Source organism: Parasteatoda tepidariorum, chromosome 5 (assembly GCF_982258835.1).
Source record: "Parasteatoda tepidariorum strain Cologne lab strain chromosome 5, Ptep-v5.0, whole genome shotgun sequence".
Classification (NCBI taxonomy): Eukaryota; Metazoa; Arthropoda; class Arachnida; order Araneae; family Theridiidae; genus Parasteatoda; species Parasteatoda tepidariorum.
In genome coordinates this window covers 41,739,063-41,766,270 of record NC_141759.1, presented here as the reverse complement: position 1 = coordinate 41,766,270, position 27,208 = coordinate 41,739,063, and the positions used below count along the sequence as shown (strand labels likewise).

The window sequence follows — 27,208 nt, the reverse complement described above, 5'->3', positions numbered from 1 at the left end:
TGCAACTGCTTTACAAGAGCAATGGCTCTCACTTCCTATTGAACTGATAGACCGCATAATTGAAAGCATCACACATCGCTGTTTGTGCTGTATTGCTTCTAGAGGCAATCATATTCCATATTAAAGGTACTTTTTCTATTGCAAACCGATACTTCCAATTTGTTTATTTTATACATGTGCTAATTTCTATACTACTATTAATGTCTGATAATTTCTTTTTATGTTGTTTAATACCTTACTATGTGTTGTATATTGTGGGTAAGTTTCATAAAATTCCATGTGTAATTTCTTGAGTTATCGCGATTTTTGTGAATTTTCCTTAATTTATGATAACCAGTGTATTTTAAAAGCACCTACAGGGTTCCCACGATTTTGAAAAAATAAATAAGTGGTAGCTAAGATTTTTCAATATTACTGAAAAATGATTATATTTATCTTTCTATCCCCGAGTTTTTTTTAATTAATTATTTATTTATTTTGCGCCCATGTATACTTCCTTTAAATTTAATATTCATTGAATGCTTTAAACAAATAGACTTATCTCACTTTTAATACCATTTTAAAAAATTTTCCTGTCCATGGGAATTCTGACTGAATGAGTTTTGTTATTTACTTGTTTTTGGAGACAAGAGTGGAGGAGAGGTACGAACAATGCTTACGTAAGACATAAAAAAATCTATATATTTTTCAATTTCTTTTTTTTTTTTCTTTTTTTAAAAGTTTTAAAAAATTGCAATTGGAAAAATTTCAAATTTAATATTCAATTCGGGGAAAGAAGGAATTGGAAAAAATTTCTCGTAAAAGTTTCAGAGTCAAGAGGTTTGAAAACAAAAAGGAAATTCAAAAGATTCTTAAGGAATATTCCACTCAAAATTCAATAAAACGAATAAAAAACATAAATTTTATTTTCTGTGAAGTTACATCTTTTATTTGAATTTTATCCTAAAATAAGATTTCCACAATAATAGTCAAAATTAAAGTTAAGACATACGTGAGCAAACTTGAAGGTGACGGCTTGCTTACTTTTGCTGACATAAGAGAGTACAATTTGTCATAATTATGCTTACGTAATATTTAGCAAGGGGACCTTTTTTGACATTAATTATTAGACCCCCAAAATATTTAGGATCTCCTCTCCCCACTTAAAGGCTCTAAAATATGTAGGAATAAAACTATTTTTTGTGATTTATTTTTAAAATTTTTAAAATTGCCTTTAGTATTTTGAGCGTATATTTTTCAAATTAACTTTGATCACATTCATTTTAGAGATATGACTTCAACGATGACGTGATAAGTTAATTTTAATCCTCCTAAGCCTTTAATTTTTATCGAATATTATCTTTTGTTTCAAGTTACAGACATTTGTTCTTTTTAGCTAACACCCTGGAACAACGAATGGGGCAAATTTGCCCCACCTCGTTTTTTGTTGCTTAGTAATTCAAATAACTTTCTGAATGTGTTGAGTATTTCTGACTTTTCAGAATTTGATCTAATTTAAGTGCTTATTTAATCATTCATGTTTAAAAAAGTTAATTCAAGTTTCATGTTTAAAAGTGCTTAATTAATTATTCATGTTAGTTAGAAAATTTTATATCAAACCTTATACTTGGAAATACCGGAAGAGTCAGATTGGCCCCTTAGGTATTCTAGTATTAGGTATTCCATAACTCCAGGTAGGTTTGGGTATAAGGTAAGTATAAGGTTCCCCTGTTTCATTGAAAAAACAAAATTATTTCAATGTATGCATAATTATTTAATTATTAGTAATTGAAAAAAGGGAACTCAATTATCCAAGAAACTAAGATATAAATATAATTCAAAAGTGTTTAATTTAATCAAATATATAATATATTCATTTAATCAAATTCGGTTCATTAACGAAATCGAGTAAAATGCTATAGAATTTTGATAATCAAGTCTACAATTGGTTTTTAATAAACTAATTATGATTATATTTTAAGTATTTGATGATTAATTGAGCTACATACAATCTGGGAAGAACCAAACTGACTCCTTCAGTCCTCCTAGAGTGTCGGTCTTTCTAGTGCTACTTACGAAGCAAATAAACTTTTCTGGGGGTACAAAGACTACTAGTAAACATCTGGCAATACTAACCATTTTTCGAAGTTTGTCTTCCTTTTTCCAACCGACGTACCATTCCTCAGTTCTTTGTTTCTGATAACCGCTGAAATCTATCACTGCTCCTTTGAAGATTTTTTTAAATTTGCTTTTATGAATATTTCCATTTAATTTTAACTGATATAGATATTTTAATTAACTATGTGATAAATTTTATTATGTTTTCTTTTTTGTTTATTTTTTGTGTTTGTATTTTAGATCGCATTAATTATTTTAAAATGACAGAAGTATAAACTGTAAAAATTCCAATTTGATAAGTAAAAAACGCATTTAATATTTGTAATTTTATGCGTTTAGTTTTTTCCCCACCTCGATCCAGCTCTTTTTCGAAATCTATGTTAAACTATTAAATTTTTAAATTTCAACAATTAGTGAATCTAAACTTACTTTATTGCCTCGAGTGCAACAATTTAAAATTGATTTATTAAAATTTAACTGAAATATTTTTATAAATGTATTACTAATCCCTTTCATCAGATTCTTTAATCGCTTCTTACAGAAATTAAAGATCCTTGCATCCTTAATCCTTGCAAAAATAACGGCAGTTGTAATTCTGATGGAGATAAATACTCTTGTACATGCAAGGAAAACTTTAGAGGAACTAATTGTGAAGAACGTAAATAATATTTTTGTATTTAAATTAACGTGATTGTTACTGATAGCCATTTACATCATATTTTTTAATTGCTTTTCGTTGTAGTCAAAGATCCTTGCATGCAAAATCCTTGCAAAAATAATGGTATTTGTAGTTCTCAAGGAGATAAATATCACTGTACGTGTTCAGAAAACTTCAGAGGACCTGCATGTGAAGAACGTAATTATTAAATCTTAATTTTTCTCAAAATTAAATTGAATTGAATTTATGAGTGTATTATTGACATTTCTTCAGAATAGACTTTTTAATTGCATTCCTCAGGATATGAAGATTTTTGTAGTCTAAATCCTTGCAAAAATGGCGGTATTTGCAGTTCAGATGGAAATACTTACTACTGCACTTGTTTGGAAAAATTTAAGGGACTGAATTGCGAAGAATGTAAGTATTTATAGTATTCTCTTTTTAAAATTAAATGCTGTCATTTTATTTTGTTATTTAAAATAATTTTTCGAGCCTTATTATGTTTCTTTATTAATATATGTAGACAATACATAGTTATAATTTTCAACATTTATAGGTAGTGAGGTAGGTACTAGGTAATTTATAGGTACTAGGTAGCTGTTTCAGTTTTTTTCTTTCCCGTAATGTTTTGATAGTTATGATATTATGTTTCGCTAAATATAGGTTAGTTAATAATAAATTTTAAACTTTTTTCATATCCAATAATAGAAAAAACTAATAAAAAAAAAATGTCGTCCCGTATTCTAAGTCATTCAAAATTTTCGCGAAGTAAAGTTTGAGTTGTAACTTTTTCCATGCTGGTATAATGGAGATATATAAGGTGATTAAAAAATAACTTTGTTTACATACGACCTTCAGGTCAACATATTTTTATTTTATTTTATAACTGTCATTGAACAGCCGACCCAATTTTTTGGGTTTACGACAACTAATGTTCAACTCCGTAGCCTTGTAATTTTGAATCCAATCCAGAAAACAAGGGAACTTCTGGATCAATTTTTGGGATAAATCTGCCATCATGGAGGACGTTTTGATGGAACTAACCCGCATTTGCGTTACATGGAGAGGTGAACCACGAAAACCTCTCACGGTTAGCCTGACAGCAGGGGAACTCGATCCCATGATCCGTCTACCACTGAAGATATTTTACGTCAGCATTGTGGTAGGTGCAAGCCGGATGCAGAGTTCGTATCGACCAGCCATTGCTGGGATTCGAACCCGGTTCACCTCATTGGAAGGCGAACTCTCTATCCCCTGAGCCATCGCGGCTCCAGGCCTGCATATTCTCTAAAAGAATGGAATGGAAGAAAAGAAGAAAGCATTCAAATAGTTACAGGTCGAAATTTTATAAAATAATAATTTTCTTTATTCCTGCCTTGAACCGCCATTTTGTATGTCATAATAATTTTAAGTTTTTACAGTGAAGATCTCGATTCGATGAAAAAAATAGATGTTGCAATTGAAAATCTCTGAACTCTCTCATTCTCGTAATTCCGAGAGCGAGATTATTGTTTTTAACATTATTCTTAAGCGTATATTCATTTAAAAATAATTATATTCTGTTCACGAGAACGGTATATTTTCCAAAAGAACATATTTTCAAAAAGAGGCATTTTACCTTAAAATATCAAAGTATGGAAAACCGGGCAAAGATTTTAAATCTTTAAAAAAACATAAGAGTTGTGATTATCGGTTATAATCCTGCAGGATTTTGGTTATATACCTGCGTGATATTCGCAACACTCGTGTTTTCCTAATCTATTCTTATCGGATATTTAAATATTAAATAAATACTTAAAAATCAATCGATAAAATAATATCAAATCAGATCTGGTATAAATTTCGGAAATTTATCAAATGGATTATTTAATTGTTGACATTTATCAGTGAAAGTCGTCACACTAATTTCGGTCATTCACGATGAAATATATACTATTACAGACGTGCCAACTCTCCCGCATTTTGCGGGAGTCTCCCGAATTTTGAGTTATTCTCCCGCCCTCCGGAATTGATTTGAAAAACTCCCGAATTTTACTGCGATCGACGGCCAAACTCAAAATTACCTAATTTTTCCGCGAGTGCGAAGGTAAGTTTTTCTTTCAGCTTGAATTCCATCCCCTCTTATCAAACTACCATCTGCCTGAAGCGTAACTGAACATGCTTTATTTTTCCCCCTCTTCAACGTTACCTCTTAACACTCCTATTTCACCCGCCCCCTTACACTGGGGGCGGGTGAAATCTTCCTCTTCTTTCGTGTGGAGTTGAATGCAATGACGTCACATGTCGTTATCGAGTGACGTCCGTTCAGGAGTGGGGAAACTCGTACTCTCGATAGTTGGAATTGATATTGTATCTTGCTGTTTTTATAGTTTTTAATGCGTATTTTTCCACGGTTGGCAACAAGCTCGTAAACTAGCAACGTGATATCAATTATTCGTTTAGTCTTCGTATATTTAAAAAAAAAAGAAATTTCAAGGATGTCTTAAGTCGAAACGGAAGTATGGATCAATTTCAACAAATCATGTACCAATGACTTTAGCAAGACTTAATTGCGGAGAGCTAAGTCTGCAACTCTTTTTTTCATGCATACAGTAGAGAACCATTTATCTGGTATCCAGATAATCCGGAAAAAAAAATTTGCTCGGTTCTCCCGCCATTTTGAACTAAAACGATATGAAAAAAAAAGCGGAAACTGGACTAATCCTTGAAGTTGAGTAGAGGAAAATGTGAGGAAGGGAAGAATTTTTTTCCCCGTTTACCCAGAGAAACGTCATTTCTTCCGCGACCTTGAAGATTTTAGATCTTTATTCTCTTTTAGGTCGTTACTCAAAGGTCGTTACGTTAAACTCAAAGGAGTGGCATGATGATTTCGTTTGCTAGTTTGATTTACGAGGGGGTGGGGAAAATGCATTGCACATGCATATCAGTGAACAGAAGATGAAAGAGAAAAATATATTTATCTATTTGACATCGATTAATAAAAATAAAATGTTTTTCTTTTGAATAAATTCTGATTCTTTGGAAGTGCGGTATCATTCGCAAGTTTTTCTTGATGTGGAATCACACCTGCTTTAATTAAAAATCGCGTTTTTATATATATAAAAAAAAGGAGAATTGTTTATTAATTTAAGCATACAATTATTTTATGAAGCAGATTGCAGTTTCGTTTTTCTGATTCCACTACGTTTTTTTTTTTTTTTTTTTCTTTTTCATGATAAATTTTGCACTCAATAAAATTATTTGTATTACCAAATTTTTTCATTAGTTTTTTTTTTTTTTTTTAAAGTCCGTTGATCTTGCCTTGTTCTAGGTTTTAATATTTATGCTAGTGCCGTTTTTTAACTATCGTTTCGGTTCGATAATTTTCAAGTGTTGTTTTTATTTAGATTAATAGGTTTTCCTTTTATTTTCGCCCCCCCCCCCATGAAATATATTGCGTTATTTAATCATTGGTTTTATTTATTAGTTGATTTAGGAATCGTAATTATTTTTTAAACTTGTTTTTCTTGTCTAAACTTGCAAATTTTTTTATTCTTTTAAATTTTATTTTTCTACAATTTTTTTCCTTTTTAGATTTAAGAGAGCTTTTCTTTTTTCTCTTACTTTAAAATGTGTTTACATTTTTTCCTTGTAATTTGGGTTTGATAAAACATCGATTAACGACACTTTTTTGTCGATCCAGGAAACCGGGAAATTAAGACATCCGGGATAGCGATGGTCCCGAGCATCCCGGATAATTGGTTCTTTATTGTACAGACATTAGTATTGAATTGGTTTTTTAAAATAAAATACTTATTCAATTTGTTTATTTTTTAAAAGTTTCTGTGTATTTTTATTACAGTGTCAAGGGTTTTTGAATAATGTTTTATTAAGGAAATGGTATTTATTTAAAAAGTATCTACCTAATATAGTTTTGTGTTGCTAAATCTGTGTTTAATTATTTTATTTCCATTTAATATTTTTAAACAATTATTGCTCTATTAGTGTGTAAAATTTCTTGCATTCTTATATTTAATAAATTTTTTACTTAAAATTCCTTAGAAGTGCCAAATGTTGCATATCATGCACCTTTTTTTACCCCTCCTGAAATCTCCTGAATTCTTGTTAGGGAAACTCCGGAATGTTAATTTTGCTAGGTTGGCACGTCTGCTATTATTTCCAATATGTACGAAATTCCAGCTTAACTTCTTAACTTAAGATATTGATTTTATCAGTTGTATCATGTTTAATTTTTTTTTCCAGCTCAAGATCCTTGCTTGCAAGATCCATGCAATAATGCAAGCTGTTTTAGAGATTCAGAAAGTTTTAGATGCGAGTGTAATATATCGTATGCCGGAAAAAGGTGTAAAGAAGGTAATACAGAATTAATATTAATATTCCTCTTAAATCATCAGATAACACCCAAGACTTCTAGATAAAAAATACTTCAGAACAGAGAAAAGATTTAAAAAAAGGAAAAAGAGAATCTTTAGTAATTAACTAGAAAAATAAACCTAAACACGTCAAATGTTCATGATATGTATGATACATGTGAGTTCGCGCTTTAATCTCAGCTCTATTCAATTGCGTTTGCATCTTTCTCGCCCAAACATTTGAAATGGGCTCTGCTTCCAAACTTTATACAGGGGGCTTTATAATGCCCACTTTCAAAATAACTTTTTTTTAATCATTTTCAAATTATCATCCTAAGTATTAATAAGGTTTTTTAGAATCCTTGTCGAAAATGACCTCATTAAAATATACATATTAGAAGTAGCAAATTAATATAATAAGAAGCAAAGAAAAAAAACGCTATCAAAACCAGTCAAATCATTGAGGAAAACAGGACTGAAAGCATCTAAAGCTGTTTGATTACCTGTTGAAGTAAATAAGAATTGAAAAGCTATATAAAGAAATAACTCCCAAGAAACCTTTTATTTCCAAGGAGTACGTCGGTGTGTTTTGAAATCTGGACACGGCACAAAATGCGAACTTAAAATATGGGCACAGCTCGAAAAGCGTTTTTAAGAAAAGTGGACACAGCGCTTTTTCAGTTTTCAACCTAAATATAACAACTAGTTAAAAATTAATATTATTTTTTGAAACCCTTTCCTGCTATCACTGAGAAACATGTAAAAAGACGGGCTTTGTTTTTTTTATAGATGTGCAAAAAAAATGCAACTATCTGCCCCAAACGGTTTTACCGTAACTTTATAGCAAAATACTTATTTATCAGTTAGATTAATGAGTTTTTTTATTCTATTTTTTGAAATTGAATTTATTAAGTTCTGTATAATTGTTTGGTCATGAATCACAGCATACGAGTAACATTCTGTGATTGGCCCTGAGTTAAAATTCACAGAGATAAAACGAAACAAGCTTTTTTTCGTAGAATTAACATAGAATGAGGAAATACGTGCTTGCTTTTCCGTACTCATTAAAATGCTATTGTAACCATTACGAGGCCTAAGTCCTGCCCTTCCAATTCGGCGTGGATTTTGCAGTTGTAACTTGTTGTAACAGTCTTTACTTTTCAGAACTCTAAACGATAGAGTGAGTTTCAAAACCTTAAATTTCTACATCATTAACTAGCTACCACTATTTTAACTTTATAGCACTTCTGGCAACATCGTATAAACGACTTTTGACATTTAAAGTCTTTTCAACAACAGACTAATTTAATAAAATGTACCAAGTGCTTTATGCGAGTGGACGATATCACATTGCGAATTTATTCGTATTGATTATTCTTCGAAAAAAGATCATTATTCATTAAAGAAATATATATATATATATATATATATATATATATATATATATGTAAGAAGCGAGACAGCAACCTCTATGTTATCCCGCCAGATGTCGCTCGTCTGAACGAAAGGCATAGAACTTTCTTGATGTAAATGAAGAGAGGCAGTTGGAATTGTCTGTCGGAGTAGTTTCTAAGTGAAACTGATAATCTTAGTGATTAAGACTCTAAGTGACTATAAAATTAGTTAATTGAAATATGTTTCTGTGTGAAACTGGAACCTGTTTGGTTCGATCTCAATTGTTTAAGAGTCTGTGTGACTCATGTTATCATTAAAGAATAAGCATAATCATTAAATGTCTTGATTGACTTTATTAATGTAACCAAGGCATTTACATATATATATATATATATATATGTCACGGGCAATGTAAATAATTGGGCATTGTTTATGTGCCCAAAAGGATATGACAAAATGATAAATTATGTTGCAATTATTACATTGCCCGGTCATTATGTATAATGCTCAAGTGAGCAATTTGTGTCACACATAGCCACAAGGTGTCTTGGGATATTCACCCACTTTTAAATGCACCTGGATAATTTTTTTTTAAAATTTTTTCCCGCACATGCGCTGTATAAAGCAACTACTTCAATTACTCTTATCTGGCGCAGTTTTTATTATTTTTTTTTAAATTTTAAAGCAATAATTTCGGTATCAGTTTAAAATTGATTCAAACGCTTTGTTTAATTTTTTTTGAATATTTAAGCTATAGCTAAGCTATGTTGTGAGAAATTATCGTAAAGAAATTTAAATTTATCAAATTGCCCAATTTTAATGGTCATTATTCATAATAACTAAGCATTACGAATACTGACCTAAATAATTACATTGCCCGTAACATATATATGCTAAATTATCGATAAATCGTGGTGTTATTCAGGAAAAAACCAGAAAAAAAAACTCACCTCAATAATTTGAAAATTTGGGAGATTACTTTGTTTTTCTTGTTCCAAGCTCTTCCTATGTAACATACTTATGAATTTTTCATTTATTATAATAACACCTAACATTTTGATGATCATTGTAGTTAAGTAATTTTAAAGAAAAGTTTGCATGTATTAGTTAAGTGTATCCGGAGTTTGAGTATTTATTTTCTTCTTTTATGCAATACCCTTTCGAAATAAAAAATCAGTTTGAAGTTTTTTTTATTACTAAACGTTTATTGTAATAGGATATGTTCGAGTATAATTAAAATGTCCAGTTACTGAAAAAAAAGAAAGACAGAGTCTGGTGAAAAAATATGTATAAAACATTGAATTTAAAACGATTAAAAAATGTATACAAATTTTTTTAAATCAGCATATATCCCTAAATCGAAAAAAGAATAGACAATAATAATTCATATTCTTAGTTAACTTTAAGTAGCTTTGAATAACTTCTTTTTTCATTTTAGATTTGCAAAGCGGAGCTGGAGATACTGTAGACACAATTATTTATGCGAGTGGTGGTGCTGGATTTTTGCTTCTTGCTGTATTAGGAATTTTGATTCTTTTACGCATGAAAAGGTAAAAGACATAATACCTAATATCTAAAACTTAAAATAATTTGTGATTGTTTATATTTTAAATTATAAAATCTATGATTTTTTAACATTAAAGTGGCATACAATAGTTTCAATTCATATTTTAAAATTTGAGAGTACTGAAGTTAAGGAGGTACGATTTAATCGTGCGCAAAGAAAATTATAAGAATCGATTATTGCTGATTTAATATGCGATAGTTATTATAAATTTCTATCACATTCAAAAACTATTTTAATTGTTTTTTGTAGGAACTCTTTATTCATTTAGTTATTATAAATGGGTATTTATAACAGGTGTGTTAAGTTGCGGCGTTTATAAAAGGGCGACTTACCTTTGCAAAAGCATTGCACATTGTGTAATAGTCATTGACTAGTTAGTTCTGAGAATGACTTACATGCCGAATAAGCACAAAATAATATAATGGGGCCGGGATAGCCTTGTTGGTACGGCACGGGGCCCATGTCCAAGGGGTCGTTGGTTCGATCCCTGCCGGCCCCGAAAACTCCCCGTGTAGTAAACGTTGACTGATGCACGCTAAATCTGTCGATTCTCAAAGTCCTCCATGTTCCCATTACAAATCAATACCTCTGGGGGTACTAATCCAGGAGTTTCCTTGTCTTCGGGATTGGTTCAAAATTACAAGGTTACGGAGTTGAACATTAGTAGTCGTAAACCCAAAATTGGGTCGTCTGTTCAACGACGGTTATAAAAAAGTAATAATAATAATAAAATAAGTCAAAAGTGGATGGTTTTCTAACGTAACAAGTCGAATAGTTATCCTGAAAATACGACATTTTTATTCCAATAAGCCTAAGCTTAATATTAAAATTAAGTAACAAAATATTAAATTTTGAAATTCAAATTTCAATATAGAGTCTACAAAACCCACCCTTCATCGAGTTTGATTTATTTTAGCATTCCTTTTCAATTGTTGGTTGTACTTTTACCATAAATAACACACCATTCTGAAAGAACTCCTTTCTACGGCATCGTGAATCCCTTTCTAATCCATCCCTCACCTTTAACCAGTTTACTAATTTATGACTGTTTTTTGGAATATTTTTTAACTAATTAAGAAATTATTTGATTCTAAAATTAATTAACAAAATTTATTCCAATTAATTTGGCATAAAACACTATTCATACGATACTATTTCATACACGCCTCTTTAAATCCCGTTATTCGTTTTGTATTTCTGAATATTTCTAAGAGTTAGTGCAACTGGTCCCACTTTCTTCACAATTGTAGCAGTGAAGTTTCCCGCCTTTCATTATAATCAAAATCACTTTTACTTTCTTTAATTTCGCTTTCTTTAGTATTACCACTTTTACTTTCTTTAATTTCGCTTTCTTTAGTATTACAGTTGTATGCCAAAATAGTTCTGATAGTTTAGTGATAAATATGATTTTTACATTCTGATGCCCAAGACTGATTGTAAAACTGTTATAACGGTAGGGTCAGTGTTTTTTATTAAAGATAAAACTTGGGTGTATTGCAGGGAAAACTGGAGATTAGTGGATGGAACATCATATATTTCTCCATTGATATGTCAAGCAAAAAAAATGCTTTCTGACAAAAATATTTTGAATTTTCAAATTTAGGATAGAATATATATTAATTTTCAGCAATAAAAAGATATGCTTTTTTGGGTCGGAAATTCGAAAAATAAAATCCGACAAAGATGGGTTTAACATAGGGACGTTTCTTAATTTCCAAAATAAGAAAAAGGATATTTCATTTATAGGCCAACGCGAATGAATGACGTAGACTTTGAAGTACTGCAATTTGGTGATATAATCAGAAAATGGAGTGAAATTAACTAAAATTTTTGCTTTTCTTTTTTCAGGAAACGGAGATCTGAGATAAATTATATTCAAAGTAAGTTAATCTTTCTTAATTCTCAACTACGCACATCGCATTTGCCATCTTAATTGTTTTCATTTAAGCAGGTTTATTGGGTAGGGCTTGATGAGGTTTACTACGCTACAGAATTCAAAAAAACGCCTATGAGGAATTAATGATATGGCTTTTCATCCACATAATAACAATTGTCAGATTAAAAATTTAAAAAATTATAATAACAGGAGGTAGCAATGAACTATTTACTGCATTTTGTTTAGGAAACAAAGTGTTATTTAATTTATAATTAGTTAGAAGTTCATTAACAGATGGCGCTGCTGACTATAAAAGAATATTTCCTGTTGCAAATCAGAACACATGAAGAAAAAAGAATTGCGGAGGTATAGTGAATTTTGTCTTCAAATGAATTTTTATTTTATCGCAGTTAGCAGTGCCAGCTGCTAAAAAATTTCGTTCCTAATTTTGAAATTAAGTAATGAGAAATTAATTGATTCCTTTCGCAAAGTACAACAAACCATTTATTTTTATAATTGTATATGAAAAACCTTGTTAGCAGTTTCATATTTACTAACAAGTAGATATATCGCCTCCCCCCTTCTCCATTATATTAGGATTATTCATTTCTTCTATTTTTTTCATCAAGGTTCCCACGGGTCAGGGAGAACAGGGAAATCCTGGAATTGTCAGGGAACTTTATTTCAACTCCAAAAATCAGGGAATGGTCAAGGAAAGTTGCAATTTTTTTACAAAACCTGGAAAATTCCTTCATTATACCTGGAAAAAAACCAGTCTTAAAATTGTCAGTAACAGTATTCAGTTGTTGAGATTTTAGTTAAATAATTCCAACATCTATTACAATTATTTATTGTAAAAATTTCACATTTTAGACAAACTGAAATGCTTCATTCCTCATATAATATTTATTTTACATAGAAAATCTAATACTTGGCATTACAAATAAAAGAATTAAAATTTTCTGATGAAAAATTTCGTAACATAAGTAAAATATGGTATTGATTTTCATTGAAATTTACCTGGAAAGTCAGGGAATTTTTTTTTCTCAAATTGAGTGGGAACCCTGTTTCTCCTTCCGTTTTCTCATTGATTTTTTTACATCAGCGGTCATTACATTATGAAACCCAGTATATTACTAAAGACTAATGTTAGTAAGAAACAATTAGAATGTATAGTAATTGCTTTCCTTTTAATCAAAAAATATCTCTGATTGATTCATTTGATATAAAACTTTTAATCAAATGTTACTTTAAAATCTCTACAATCTGTGCAGTGTATTAGTACAACGTTGGAGCACGCCTGCAAGTGTTTAGTTGTCTAGCTACACGGTTCATCGCTGTCAGCTATGTAGAATCAATTTTCATCTGTGAAAAGCATTTATTATTCCCTTGAAAGGCAACAGAAAGGTGTCGAGTAGCAGTTATTTAGTTTTTGTTCGCACAATTTTGGGCAGTTCTACTTTCTTAATCATAAAATATTTTTTATTTATTAATGTAAAAAATTGAATTTTGTGGGAAATTAAAAACAAGATGTGTTTTAACTTTCCAGTTGTTAAAGAAATTTGCTCATCAAGGTGGAGGGGTTTGAACCCCAAACCCTCTCATTGCATACGCTACTGGGAACTTGTGAAATTAAAATTAATTTCAGCACTTTTTTTAAAAAAATTTAAAGAAAACCGAAAAAGAAAAAAATAATAATCTTCCTAAAGACTAGGGACATTTGGCACTTACTATTGTATATAAATTGTTGTAAATCATTTTACAAATTACAATACATTTTACAGCTTGAGTTTTCAAATTTTTTAGTTCAATTAACTTGAACAAATTTATAAAACATCCCAATAGAATATAAAACGCACTTGTGAAAAATAAAGTATTGCATGCTTGAAAAACAAGTAAATCGATAAAAAAAAAGTCTGTTAAAATATTTTATGCTAAAGCTAAATATTTTATTTCATGAATTTTAGATTCAAAAAGCAGAACATACATACTTAGAGTACTTGTTTTTAGCAAAAAGATAAAGAAAATCCATTATCCCTAGGGGCTTTCTGAGTTGAACTGCATTCAGTGTACTTTCACCAGAAAAAAAGATTTTTTTACAAAGAAAAAACCATGAAGAAAAATCCCATACACAGAGAAAATCAAAGAATTTTATCCAACGTTTATCAATACATAGCAATAGCGAGAGATTTGGAGAAAACAATAGACTTAAATCAAAATTCAGTTTCATTAAAAACAGAAAATAGCTAAAATTAAAGAAAAAATTAAATTGAAAAAATGAATATATACTTTACGTATTGCCTACATTGACAAACAGTCATTAAGCAAAGTATGGAAGGTTTAGCAAATTTAAATCAGAGAATGAAACAGCATATTATTCTCCCTTCCCCTTTTCTTAATATTACTAAAATGAACAAAGAAAAATAAAAAAATTTCCTATTCAATAAATCAATCTTTTTTTTAATCACATATTTTACTTTAACCCACTTACTTGGGTATTAGGAATATTTGATTGGGAAAAACTTTAGTGTAAGGAATACTGGACGACCGGATACTGAGAACTGGTTCACAGCCTTAAAATAACATTAATATAGGGAACACAGGGCTAAGGCTCGCACATCCCTGCTGTGTGAATATGAAACGATATTTCATACTTAACCAGTTTTTAATTTTATAAAATGTCTAAGCAATATGAGAAACTTTTGATAATTTCATTTTTACAAAGCTGAAAACTTTGATAGTCCATTTTCAACATTGCAAGCAATGCACATTTCTAAATTAACCAGTAGCATGTGCAAATTTTCCAGATATGCATTAACAAGATATTTTGAGTACAGTAATTAAAAAAATCAATGTGATTTATTTTAGGTTAGTGCATATGTAATTTATCTTTTGTATGTTTGCAGACATTGATGCTTCAAGTGTTGGAAGTGACACCAGTGGCACAAACATGATGGCGTAAATAAGAGAAATAATGCAAAAAATTACCCTCATAGCTTTTAGGGAAAATTAGACAACTGATACTATCAAGCTAAAGAGAAAATCAAGTTTTGAAATAAATTGTTAGTTGTCTTAATTTTTTCCTAAAACCAGATAAAAAGATCACATGTGAACTCATATTTTTGACATCTCACGTATTTCATGGCTATGCTTAAATGACCTTCATGCTATATCATTCAACTTAATAGTCAATTTCTACATATTTATTAACCATTCATGTCATTTTCTTTTATAAAACTTTTGAAAATAAAGTTTTTTTTAAAAAAAAAATTGTGATATTTCAATCAAAAATGTGAAATTTAATGAAGGGCACAATACATTCAAGTATAAAATAAATTAAACAAAATTAAATGTTCAGAATCAGTGCAGAAAAAAGAACAAAATTCAAGTAGTAGATTAATTTATTAAATTTTCTCTAATTAGTAAAGTCAACTGAGTTTATTCAAGCACAAATAATTTCTTTTAGATTTAGTGTGCTTTTACTGCTAAAGCTTTCAAATCATCTATACACTTCTGTAATGCTTCTTTCTCCTAGAATATGAAACAAAAATTAATACATTTCTAAAAGCAAAGATACATATTTCTAAAAGAAAATTTATGAGCAGAGTTAGGTTATTTAGTATTTTGACATTGCAATAACAATATTTTAAAAAGTACTTGTGCTATATCATGAATATAACATGTTCCTATGAATAATGAATGATGTTGCGAGTATTACCAATAAAAACAATTATTGAATACATAAATACAATAATGCGTAATTAGAAATAATGAATATAGTAACATCCTGATTATGATTGATAATGATAATTATTAAATTTGATTATGAGTGTCAATAAATTTTGTTACAGAAATTAAAAACGTGAATCAGTTTGATTACCCAATTAATCAACCTGTATTGTTCAGGGGTGATTGTGAGTCCACGTCAAAATTCCGGAAAATTTCTTAAGTAAAAAAAAAAAAAAAGAAAAAAAGAAGAAAAAAACAGTTTATATTGAAAAATTAGAAAAAAATTTAAACAAGTTTTTTTTCCCTTTTTCTAAACATTTCTTAGTTTCCTTAAAATATATTTAAAATTTTACACATACCTATACCATTTACACATACCAATGATGATCTGGAGAAGTAATTAAAATTTACAAACATGTCTTTCTTTCTTGAGTTTATGATTATAACAACTATTTACTGATAAAAAATGAATATTAATCATGAATATAAGCCTATAAAGTATCTCATTGGCTCTCCCTTACAAACAAATAAAATAAATTGTGATTTTAAGTTCCACCTTTGAAAATTTGATTTCCAGAAACTTCTGTGATCAATGATTTTTTGAAACATCTGGACCTTCGATCTCCGGAAACTTCCGGATCACTGTTAGCGAAAATTCCGGAAATCCGGATTTTTTCCGGAGCACAATCAGCCCTGATTGTTAACCAATAAATTACAAAAATTAGTTATATTAGCAGAATATTGTAATATATCATTAGATATTTGCAGATATTCTGATACCAAATTTATAAAATTATATAATTTTCTCAAGAATATTATTACTTGTTGAGGTGTAATGCTCTTAACAACACTATTTACAATCCAGTCCACCATGTGCTTCTGTTCAAGTTTCCTACGAGTGTTGACAAGCTCCAATTGATAATCCTAAAAATAGAAACAGAAAATCACAATGGTATATATTTTCTATTAAAACATTGCCAAAATTTATGTTTATAGATATTTAGTAAATTAAAATCTTAGATTGATTTTAGTGCTAACTTTATATAAAAAAATATTTTAGGATTTTAAATCAGGGATTACAAAATTTTTATAAAAAGAATAAATAAAATTTACAGAAAATTATTTTTTTTTTCTGTTTACTAGACAAAATTCGCCATTATGATATAGAATCTGAGATAGATTCTTGTCTGGAGCTCAACTAAAGAAAGGGTATAAAAGAAAGACATAAATAAAAATAAATTGTAACTTACTTCAAAGATAATAACTAATGTTTAATTGACTGATACTGACTTAAAAAAGTTTGAGTAAGAAAAACCACATAATAATTAATTTAATAATGTAATTAAATCTAGCAATATTTTATTAACACTATTAGCAACATTACGTGTCTTTCATAAATTTACTCTAACCAATTTTAGCAATGACATGGATTGCTTTTAATTTTTTGATGACACAGCATAGGACTTTAGAATATTTAAGACAAGTTATACGTGCAAAAGTATACAAGAATTGCAAATTTCTAAGATACCATTAAATTAGATTATTTGATCTCTGGAAATACAAAGTAGAAAATAAAAATTTAAAGGTAAAAAAATACAAATTAAAACTTGCCAATCGTCTTTTAACTTGCTCAAAGACATGCATCAACCGTCGTCGATATTCTGTTTCCAATTGCATTTGCACATTTTCCTAAGAAAAAAACATATCAAGGAATGAAATCAGAATTTAAGATACAAAAGAATTAACAGCAAATTGAGAATCTCATAATACAAATTAAATAGTAATTTTTTACCTATACATTACAGTCTTATTGTTAATACACTAGAGCTTAACAAGAGTGAATGTGACATATGGGGATTTATCCTTAGTGACTATACCCTACTACAATTTAGATTAGAAGGCATACGGTGGTAACTAGGGTTTTCGATCACCCACAAAAAAAAAACAGTGTGGATATTTAAAAAAACCTGGGATCAACTGGTTTTATTTTTTAATAAAAATAATCAAAATCTGCTTTATATCGTTATTTTTTATTCAACTTTTTATCATTATTTTTTATTAAAGAGTAATACATAGTATACAAATATACATAAGTTTACTTTCAAAACTTAGTGTACTTTGATATATGTGTATGCATGATTTATTATAAGAATTTTTCTTGCTTCAACATTAAGAAAAATCTTTTTTTAAGCTATAATTTAAGCTTTTTTAATGCTATTTATTTTGAACTGAACAGATGCAGAGTACAGGCTGGAATAACTTTGTCTTTCTTCTATCTCTTAATAAATAAGTTTTCAAATATGAGTAAAATAAGCAGACAACAAGTATTGTAACAAAATATTAAAAATTGAATTTTTAAATTCTTTTTAAAAGAATATTTTTGTTTTGTAAAATATAAAAGCTGCATTTTAATGATACAAAAATAATGATTTAAATATAAAAAATTCATTAAATTTCAAACCATAATAAAATACTGAATAATATAAAGTTAAATTACACATTTTATTTAATATAAGTCTACATTAAACAGCAATTCAAAAAACCATTAAGAAAATTGTTAAATAAACATAGTTATGTAATTAGTTGGCTTGTAAAAAGCTTACTTTATTTTAACCAAAAAAAAATAAAATAAAAAAAATAATAAACTATTACTTTAGTATCAGAATATACAAATAAAACAGAATATTTTTTTGACACCAATACAATGATTTTATTTCTAGTCACAGAAGGAATTAATTTAAGAGCCTTTTATTAATACTAGCATGAAAAAATGGTACTGCATTAAAATTAAAGACATTTTTTTTAAAATTTTAATTCATTATTTAATTATTTTCTTACGAAAAATTATTTTCAACTTAAATTGCACTCTTTTGAATTAAACCCAAAAAGTATTAAAACTGGGCAACATTTTAAAAAACCCATTCAAGTAGATTTTTAAGAAAAGAAAAAAAAAAAGCTTTAAAACCTGGTAGTAACTGCAAAACCAATATGCATCAAGACTATGCATATTTCACACATCAAATTTGAATTTTATTTCTCAAACGTTTGACAGGGAATAGAAATACTCCCTGTACAATTTTTGTAAAACTATTAGGTTTCTTTTTATCCATGCTGTTTAAAAAGAATACCCCTTCAAAAGTCATTAGATTTAATTTTTCTTCAAAAACGCATGAGGATGAAAGACTTCTGCAAATAAATCAATAAGGAATGTAGAAAAGGTGAATCTTAAATTCAGGAAATTGGTTGTTATTGCTCATTACTGCGAATATAATCACTGGAACTACTAAGGAAAAAGGGTTTGCAACAAAAAATAAAAAATATGAGCTATGCTGTAGAATAAGCATTTGAATTGACCTTTTCAGTTTGCCTTGGGAAGGTGACGCCAGCAATGAAGGTATTAATTTTGGACGTACTATAGAATTTTAATGCAATATATTTTATTAATAAATTTTTTCTTTCTTTTAGAAACCTTACTTTACTAAACCAGCAGATATATAGTGTTAAAAACCTAAAAAATAATGTGGAATAATGTTTTAGATAAAATATCCATTCAATTTCTATAGGGCTTACTTTGCTTAAGTAATATGTCAGTTATAAAATAATCTGTGTAAACAGTGGTAACTTACAAATTCAATATCTATTTTGAAATTCCCTCTTCAATTTTAAACTTATTTTCTCAAAAATTAATCGAAAAGTAAAATTACTCTCTAAAAACATTTCTTTTGGATAACACTGTGAGTAAAAATAAATTTATTTTTTGGGCTTTCAAACCATTATAGACAAAACATTACATTACAGTGGATTCCAAACCTTTAACACACAATCTGAGAGCGTGAAATCTGATCTAACACCCAGATATTAGTAAAGAAAATTAAACCTAGGCCAAGTCGAGGCATGCAAAAACTAAACCCACCAAACTATCTGAAACTACAATCTGAGTATTTTCCATCCTATGACTGGAATTTGTTTACCAGAAATTCAATAAACAATTTTTTTCTTCCCCCCCCTTAAAAAAATCACTTTTTTATTTCTTATTTATCTTCTTGCCTTTAGGATAGCTAAACATGAATACTGCTTTGTTAAGCAAGTTCAAATAAGATGGGACTTGTTTTAGTTTAAACTATAAATGTTTTCATTCAAAAAGCCTACTTAATTCCATTCCTGTTTAAAATTACGTTTTTTATTTTATTTTATTGAATAGAATTGATTTTCCTTTCCAATTTGAAGCCCTTTTTTATAGGCATTTTATCTGATTATCTACACTGGTAATTCTTTACACTAGATTGAAATAGAAAAATAAAATGAAGAAAAATGTGCCTTTTTTTTATGAAAGAGAAATTAAATGAAGTTGGTTAAATAAATGTCATTTAACCAACAATCAAATGTTATCTTACCTGTCAACATAGGAGAAATAAAATAACAAAGATTTACAAGCAACATTTTTTAGGTTATGAGTTAAGTTTTGATATATCATTCAAGTCAAAATTGGAAATAATATGAGCACTTACATTTAGCGAAGTAAAAAATATGAATAAAAATCTTAATCTAAAGAAAAAAATTTTAAACCATTATTTATAATTACTTAAACAATAAACACTCTACATACTGCAATACAGGGAAGTATTTTTAAAGAAAAGAGAAGTATTTTTGCCATTAGCTGATATTTTATCGTTAATTTTTTTTTTTTTTTTAAATTTCTTCCAACAAATACAAAGAAATTTGAGAATATACGGGTAAACAGGAAACAGTCATAAAATACAAGGGTCTTTCTTAAAAAGCAGGAGACCTGGCAGATATGTGTTATTGAACGAAAATTGATAAAAATTATCAGTTATTTTTTTATTGATTTGCGTATGCTATGTTTAATGTAAGATCTATTATATGGAAAAATCTATTCTTCGGACTTGCCAAAGTTTTAAACCACTTTGAAAATGGGACTTTATACTATAATAATAATACTTTATACTATAATACTCTATAATAATAAAAGTAAAAAAATGAAAGAAAGAAATTGTTACATACTCGTTTAGAGTTCATCAGGATCTTCTGTCCTTCCATTTGCCAAACACCCTTCTTAGTGCCTTCAATTGACTGCACAAGATCATCCATAGCTTTCTTTTTTTCATTCTCGAACTTATCTTCTTCTTCCTTAGGAGAAAAAAATAAACAAACTATAAAAATAAGCACATGCCACAAGCACACCTCACTTAACAATCAATCAAATTTAATCTATCAAGTTTGATTAAATCGGAGATCTGTTAATGCCAATACAAGTAACAATTGTTTGCTAAATGGAGGTAGTAAAAATTTATTATCATCAGAAATTTAGAAATACTCCCACATAAAAAGATACAAAACCAGAAAGAAAAAAATAACTACTTTCTTACTATTAAGTCTACTCAAATTTAAACTGGAGCTCTGGGAGAGGCAATACAAGTAACAATTGTTTCTTAAATGCTGCTAACAAAATCAATGGAAATTTTCACATATAACACATAAACAGACACAAAACTATATAAGAAAAACAATCACTTTCTTACGATCTGGTATATTCAAATTTAAACAGGAGCTCTGTGGATACCAATACAAGTAACAATTGTTTCTTAAAAGGTGGTAGGAAAAATTCATAATCGATGAAAATTTAGAAATATTCCCATATAAATAAGACACAAAACCAAAAAGAAAATAATAACCACTCTTTTGCTATTAAGCCTACTCAAATTTAAACAGATGCTCTGGGGAAGATAATACAAGTACAAGTAACAATTGTTTCCTAAATGGTGCTGGCAAAAAATTATTAATAAAAATTTCAACATATTTCAGACATTAACTGATGCAAAAATTAATAAGGAAAAAAATAAAGTTTTAAAAATTATCTACTTTTTTGTAGGTTTGAAAACAGATTTTTTTTGTTGTTGATAGACTTAAAACATAAAAAAAAGGGCTCAACACTCTCATAATAAGCTTCTATGACAACCGAAAATATTTCTACATCTTTCAATCTCGTCACTTGGAAAACAAAGATTCTAAAATGTTTTAATTTTTCAATAAAAATAATACTTATATTTTACCATTAATAATTGAAATAAATAAACTCATTTTTTTAAAAATAAATAACAAATGGTGAAATAGTCAATAGTGAAAATAAGAAGGTACACAAAGTACAATAGGATTGGAATTTTTCAGAATTTTTTCCGTAACATTTGATACACAAAGAATTAATTATGGTTTATAAAGACAAAAAAAAAAAGTGGACCTCATTTCTAAATTAGGAAGGAAAATACATTACAAGCTAAATCTTTTAAAGTTAAATTTATAAATTTGAGACACAAACAAAAAAAAAAAAACATTCAATATAGATGCCTAAACTAGCCTGTTTAATTTTTTAAGCATCACATTTATAGTGAAAAACTAACATTGTGTGGGGCATTTTTGAAACTTTTTTTTTTGGAAATTATTAAAAAAAAGTGGAACATTGATTGTTTGAACTTCCTTTTTCCAAACACTTTTTTTTCTTTTATTTAAAAACAAAGTAAATTTCAAATTTATTATTTTACACATGCACTTAAGCAATTACGTGTGAAATTAGTGTCATTGGCTTCGGTAAAAACAATCTGATAATTATAATTTTCATCTTTTAACCTGCTTTTTTTGTTGTTATGATCAATCTAGATGACTATCATATTTTACATTTCAATTATAGGAAAATGCTATGTTATTTGAGCAAAAATGGAATGCAGAAGTATGAAAATATGTAAACTTGATTTTTTAAAGTTAATAAGTGAAAATTGATGTCCATTTGTAGTCTGAATATTTCAATTATTTAAAGCAGAAGCAGTCACAATTACTTTAAATAAATAATTTTATTACTTTAAGTTCTAATTAATTTAACATCAATGCAACATAACATAAAAGATAAGGCAAAGCAAGTACATAATTAAAAAAATTCATTAAACAAAATAAAGTATTTTACCTGAACACATTTTTCAGCAAAAGCGCTTACACTAGGACCAAATTTCTTTAGAGCAATGTAAAACAGAATGAAGATTGATAAACCAGTAGAAAATTCATCTTCAATGACGTAAAATTCTTTAGACAAAAGAAATGTCAACAATCCAGTGCCGAAAACATAAGGTCCAGTTACACCAGTTTTCTTGTAAAAGAACTATAAGAAAACAACATTTCTATTGAGAAATTAATCTTAAACAACTGCAATCTGTTCTTTTAATAATAACACAATACAGTTTCTAAATAATAAAAAATTATGTGGTTATAAAAGATATTTAATACTTTTAAAAGATTACAATTTGATTTAATAATTTTAAGAAATGTAAAAAATTGTACAATTTAGTAACTGACAAAATGAAACTTCATGACAAACTTTTAAATTTAATAGTGACTAAAATTTTCATGATATTTTTTTTGTAATAATTCATTTTGCAAACCAGTAGATAAAATAATTTTATTCTTTCTTAGAAATTATTTATTACTACAATTGATGACCTGGAAAAATATTAACTGATGTCTTCCTATGAGTGATTTGTCAAAAATGGTTTTTGGTCATTCAATTCGGACAAGCAATACGACAACATTATGAGATTTTTTTAATTAAAAAGCTTTTAAGTTTTTAGTTGAAAAGCATGAATATTTTATACCATCATGTAATAAGTAAAATAATTTGGAATGGCACATTTAATTATGATAATGCAAATACTGAACACATATTTATTTTGGCACAATTTCAATAAAATTATTACAAATCTAAATATTTTTCCTTAAAAGGGTGAGAATAAAATAAAGGATATTTGCCAAAATATTCATCATTTTATTAGGTATTAGTCAACTGAGATAAAACTATATGCATTCATAAAAAAAAGAATTATAATCTCATGACTTATCAATAGTTATCTAACAAATTTAAATCTCTAATATCTTAGTCACATTTTTTTAATAATAAGTTTTTTACACTTTGCCTCTAAGATTCAACATTGACAGATAAAACAACAATAAATGTAACAGAAACAATACACTAACAATATTAAGCATAATAACAGCAATTAGTATACTTGAAAGACTTATAAAAATACAGAACAAATTTACGTACAGTAAACCATTCATCTGGAAGAAAACCCATTCTGACTTTTCCAATATCAATAGCTCTTTTACGTTTAGGGAAATTTACAAGATCTCGTTCAGGTCCATCATACGGTTTCGGCAACTCCTCCGTCAACAATTTTTCAAGGTGAGCACGCTGTTCAGCATAAGTAGTAGGGACCGTACTCTCTGCTCGATAGAAGCTAAAATAAAAAACTTGGTAAGAAAATGGCAATTATCTTAACGGTTAAACAATTAAAGGCGTGAGGGTCTGCAAAGTCTTAGACAGACTTCTGAAGTACAAATAAAAACAATGGTTTTTACTTCCCCAAAGAGAAGATTTGTTAGGACTAGTTCAGGTAGCTTGGAGTCAACCTCACTAGTCTCTGACCTACTAACCTAGTGAGCTACCTACCTAAATTTAATGAGGGAAAATGTTTGTAATTAAAACAAACTCGTACATTAACTCAGTGATTCTTGTATGTCTTATTATTGCGATTTAAATTAATTATTAATATGATCAAATTTGTAATTCATACATTGGTTAACAGATAAATGTAGAGTGAAACTTCTGGAAAGACCATCTCTGCGTACCGACCTTCTCTATTTACGACCACCTTTGAGAAGCATGGAATTTTTTCCATAGATTTTATAATGAAAAAACCTTTAGCAGAGACCATCAATATCTCCCCCAGCGACTGGGCAAACCTCTACACCAAATGCGGAAAAGGTCAAATAAGGAAACACAAAAAAATATCATACCAAATAATATTAACAAAATAATTAAGTAGTTTCAAATGTATTCAAAATATCTGACAGTTGCTCTTATTTGTAGAACTCTTTTTGGCTATCTCTGAAAATGATCAACAACCTCATGTTGTAGTCAGAGTGCACTAAAGAGAATGCTATCAATGATTTATTTTTAGAGTTGAAAGTGAAAGAAAGTAGGAACAAAAAGTTTGTTTAGAAGAAACTAAGCATCTCAAGCTGCTTAATAATTACGCACTGGAAAAATGATCTGTGTTTATCGGTTTAATTCTGATTACCATTACAAATATTTGCTTTGTTAAGATAATTTTCAACTGGTTAAATTTTTACAAGTTTCTTTTTTTTTCGAGCCCTTCCCCCTTGTATGATAAAATAATTTTTTTTAAAGTGATTTTAAATAAAAAAATTACTTTTTTTTTTAAATGCACCTTTAAATGCTCATTTTTTTCATAATTTTCAGTTTCAAAATATATAAAAAAGCTTTCAAGTTGTTTATCAATTAATAATTTTTTAAGTTTACTTTTTTTGAAAAAAAAATTATGCTCCGAGATTGTCTTTTAGCATGCTTTCAATTATTTTAAACAAACAACAATTTTTTTCATGTTTTGATGTGTTAAGAATTACTTTTTGAAATACATAGAATAGTATAAAAGGGCACAAAGGGTTTTAAAAATTGCTGAGGTTAAATTCAATTATTACATAATATTACACAGTTTGATAAATTTTTACAGTGTTATGTGAGTGCCCTTTCGAAACTCAAAGTACCCATTTTCTGTGAGGAAGCACTCTGCCCCTTTTTATTTCTAGAGAGAACTCTGTTTTTACGATATGAAACTAAATGCAAACTTAAAACATAATATTTTTATTTATTTAAAAATAGTACTATCATTCATAGTTGGTTTATTTATCTTTACAGATAATTATATCAGCAAAGAAATTTTTTTATTGATACTAAATTTTATCCGTCGATTTGATGTCATTGATCAACATTTTTTAATGAAATTAAGCAAATTATCTTTTTAACAAATACGAAAATCTGCATAATTAAATATATTTAGCTGTTTTTTAGTTACTGGAAATGTTTACTAATAATATTTGTAAACAAATATTATAATAAATTATTTATGAGTTGTAGTTATGTTTCATAAAAATTAGTACATAATTTTTATTTCATTATTTATGAATAAGAAATGAAATCTCTACTTGAGATTACTGGTGATTACTTATTTCAATATTCTATTTTTTAATTTTTTATATTAAAATAAATTTAAGCATTATTTTAAGAAATATACATAATAATTGATAGAAAATGAATCCTTTAAGTCATTTCTTTAAATTACTATTTGTAATTTGAAAAGGAAAATATATTTTTTGTCAATTTTTCTCTTTAAAGACATTAAAAATATATATATAACTTGCACGTAATCAAGTACTCATACTCATATTTTATATTGAAATTTTTTTTAGAAAAAACAAAACATAAGAAAAGAGTATTCGATTATGTACAAGAAAACTATTTTTCTTTCTTTCCTTGTATTTTGTTTCTCAGAACTTCTGCTAACGCTCAAAGGGGAGGACCTAACGAAATAATTTTTCTTTAATCAACCTGGGGTGTTGGCCAAATATTCATGCCAAGCCAGGACATTTATCCTAAGAAACCAAGCCTTAGTTTAAAAAAAAAAAAAAAAAAACATTGTCTAAAGCTCTCTTCTCAACATTCTGAAGCTCTCTCCTCAACATTCGAAAGCTATTCTGTTGATGGCTAGATTTTTTAGAAGTTTAAAATCAACACAAAAATTTAGAGAAAATAGTAATAAAATATAATCAGGGTGATTGTGATTCAAAGTGAAAGGTAGGTTGCTAAACAATAAGATTTTTCAGGGGATATATACCCTTTAGAGTTGGTATCCTCCTCTGAAAGTGATTTTTTTTCTAAAGTTTTTCGCGGGCAAATAGGAAATCTTAAATTGATTGACTTCAGTTTCTAGTAATTAAAGTCCTACAAACAATTATGCCAGGCCAGATTTTAAACCTGAAAGATAAAATGAAATGTTACACAGAATACCAAAAACACAAGTTTCTTACCTTTTAGGCCCAAGCATACGAACAGCAACTGCATTGACAAAACCTAGAAGATAACACAAATATAATGCTTGCAATTAATACTTAGATGTCAAAATAATTTTAGATACAGTACAGAAATAAATTTCGGATTTATTTGAAAATTAATAAAAAAACGTATAGGAGAGTATGAGGCATATTGATACTCAATAAATAAAAATTAATATTAAATTTATAAGCAATTTAATAATGTGCAGCTCATATAAACAAGAGCATGCAATTACAAAGATAAAACATAAAAAAAGAAACTAAAGTAACAAGCACAATTAGGAAAAACAGATACTGTGGTTTTTTTACAGGAATACTTACTTTTATTTGCAATTAATGAACGTACAGGAATCATTTTGAAAACTTTCAGTTTCAGCTACTTAGCTAACACCGATCTTGTAAAATCACCTTGATCCTTGATGACAAAGTTATGATGCCACCTTTTATTTTATAAGTTTATTTCAGTCATTCAAAACATATTCAAATCTTGAATAATTAGATAGAATCTCTATTTTTTTATTGAAAGTTTATCCATTTAATAAATTATTGAGATATTCTACAAA

At 28.2% G+C, this 27,208-nt stretch overlaps 2 protein-coding genes across 3 annotated transcripts in view; one reads left to right on the top strand and one right to left on the bottom strand.

The window, feature by feature from the left end:
• The window catches only part of LOC107452196 (uncharacterized), a 51,905-nt gene extending 36,690 nt beyond the window's left edge, over positions 1-15,215 (top strand). Inside the window, exons 21-27 of one of the 2 annotated variants that reach the window (XM_087163768.1) lie at positions 2,639-2,755; positions 2,840-2,953; positions 3,056-3,172; positions 6,998-7,108; positions 9,941-10,052; positions 11,918-11,949; positions 14,852-15,215. In XM_087163768.1, coding sequence (XP_087019894.1) covers positions 2,639-2,755; positions 2,840-2,953; positions 3,056-3,172; positions 6,998-7,108; positions 9,941-10,052; positions 11,918-11,949; positions 14,852-14,907 — 659 coding nt within the window. In that variant the 3' untranslated portion in view covers positions 14,908-15,215. The remainder of the gene's footprint in view (positions 1-2,638; positions 2,756-2,839; positions 2,954-3,055; positions 3,173-6,997; positions 7,109-9,940; positions 10,053-11,917; positions 11,950-14,851) is intronic. The other variant, XM_087163769.1, reaches the window with a different exon arrangement.
• A 113-nt stretch (positions 15,216-15,328) lies between these two features.
• ATPsynB (ATP synthase subunit b, mitochondrial) lies at positions 15,329-27,085 on the bottom strand. Its single transcript, XM_043048158.3, has 8 exons — positions 26,967-27,085; positions 26,622-26,664; positions 23,779-23,971; positions 22,648-22,839; positions 20,697-20,822; positions 17,286-17,363; positions 16,497-16,598; positions 15,329-15,476 (listed from the first exon to the last, which is right to left on the bottom strand). Exons 1-8 carry the CDS (start codon positions 26,998-27,000, stop codon positions 15,414-15,416), a joined length of 831 nt encoding a protein of 276 aa, XP_042904092.1. The 5' UTR covers positions 27,001-27,085; the 3' UTR covers positions 15,329-15,413.
• Positions 27,086-27,208: the final 123 nt, after the last annotated feature.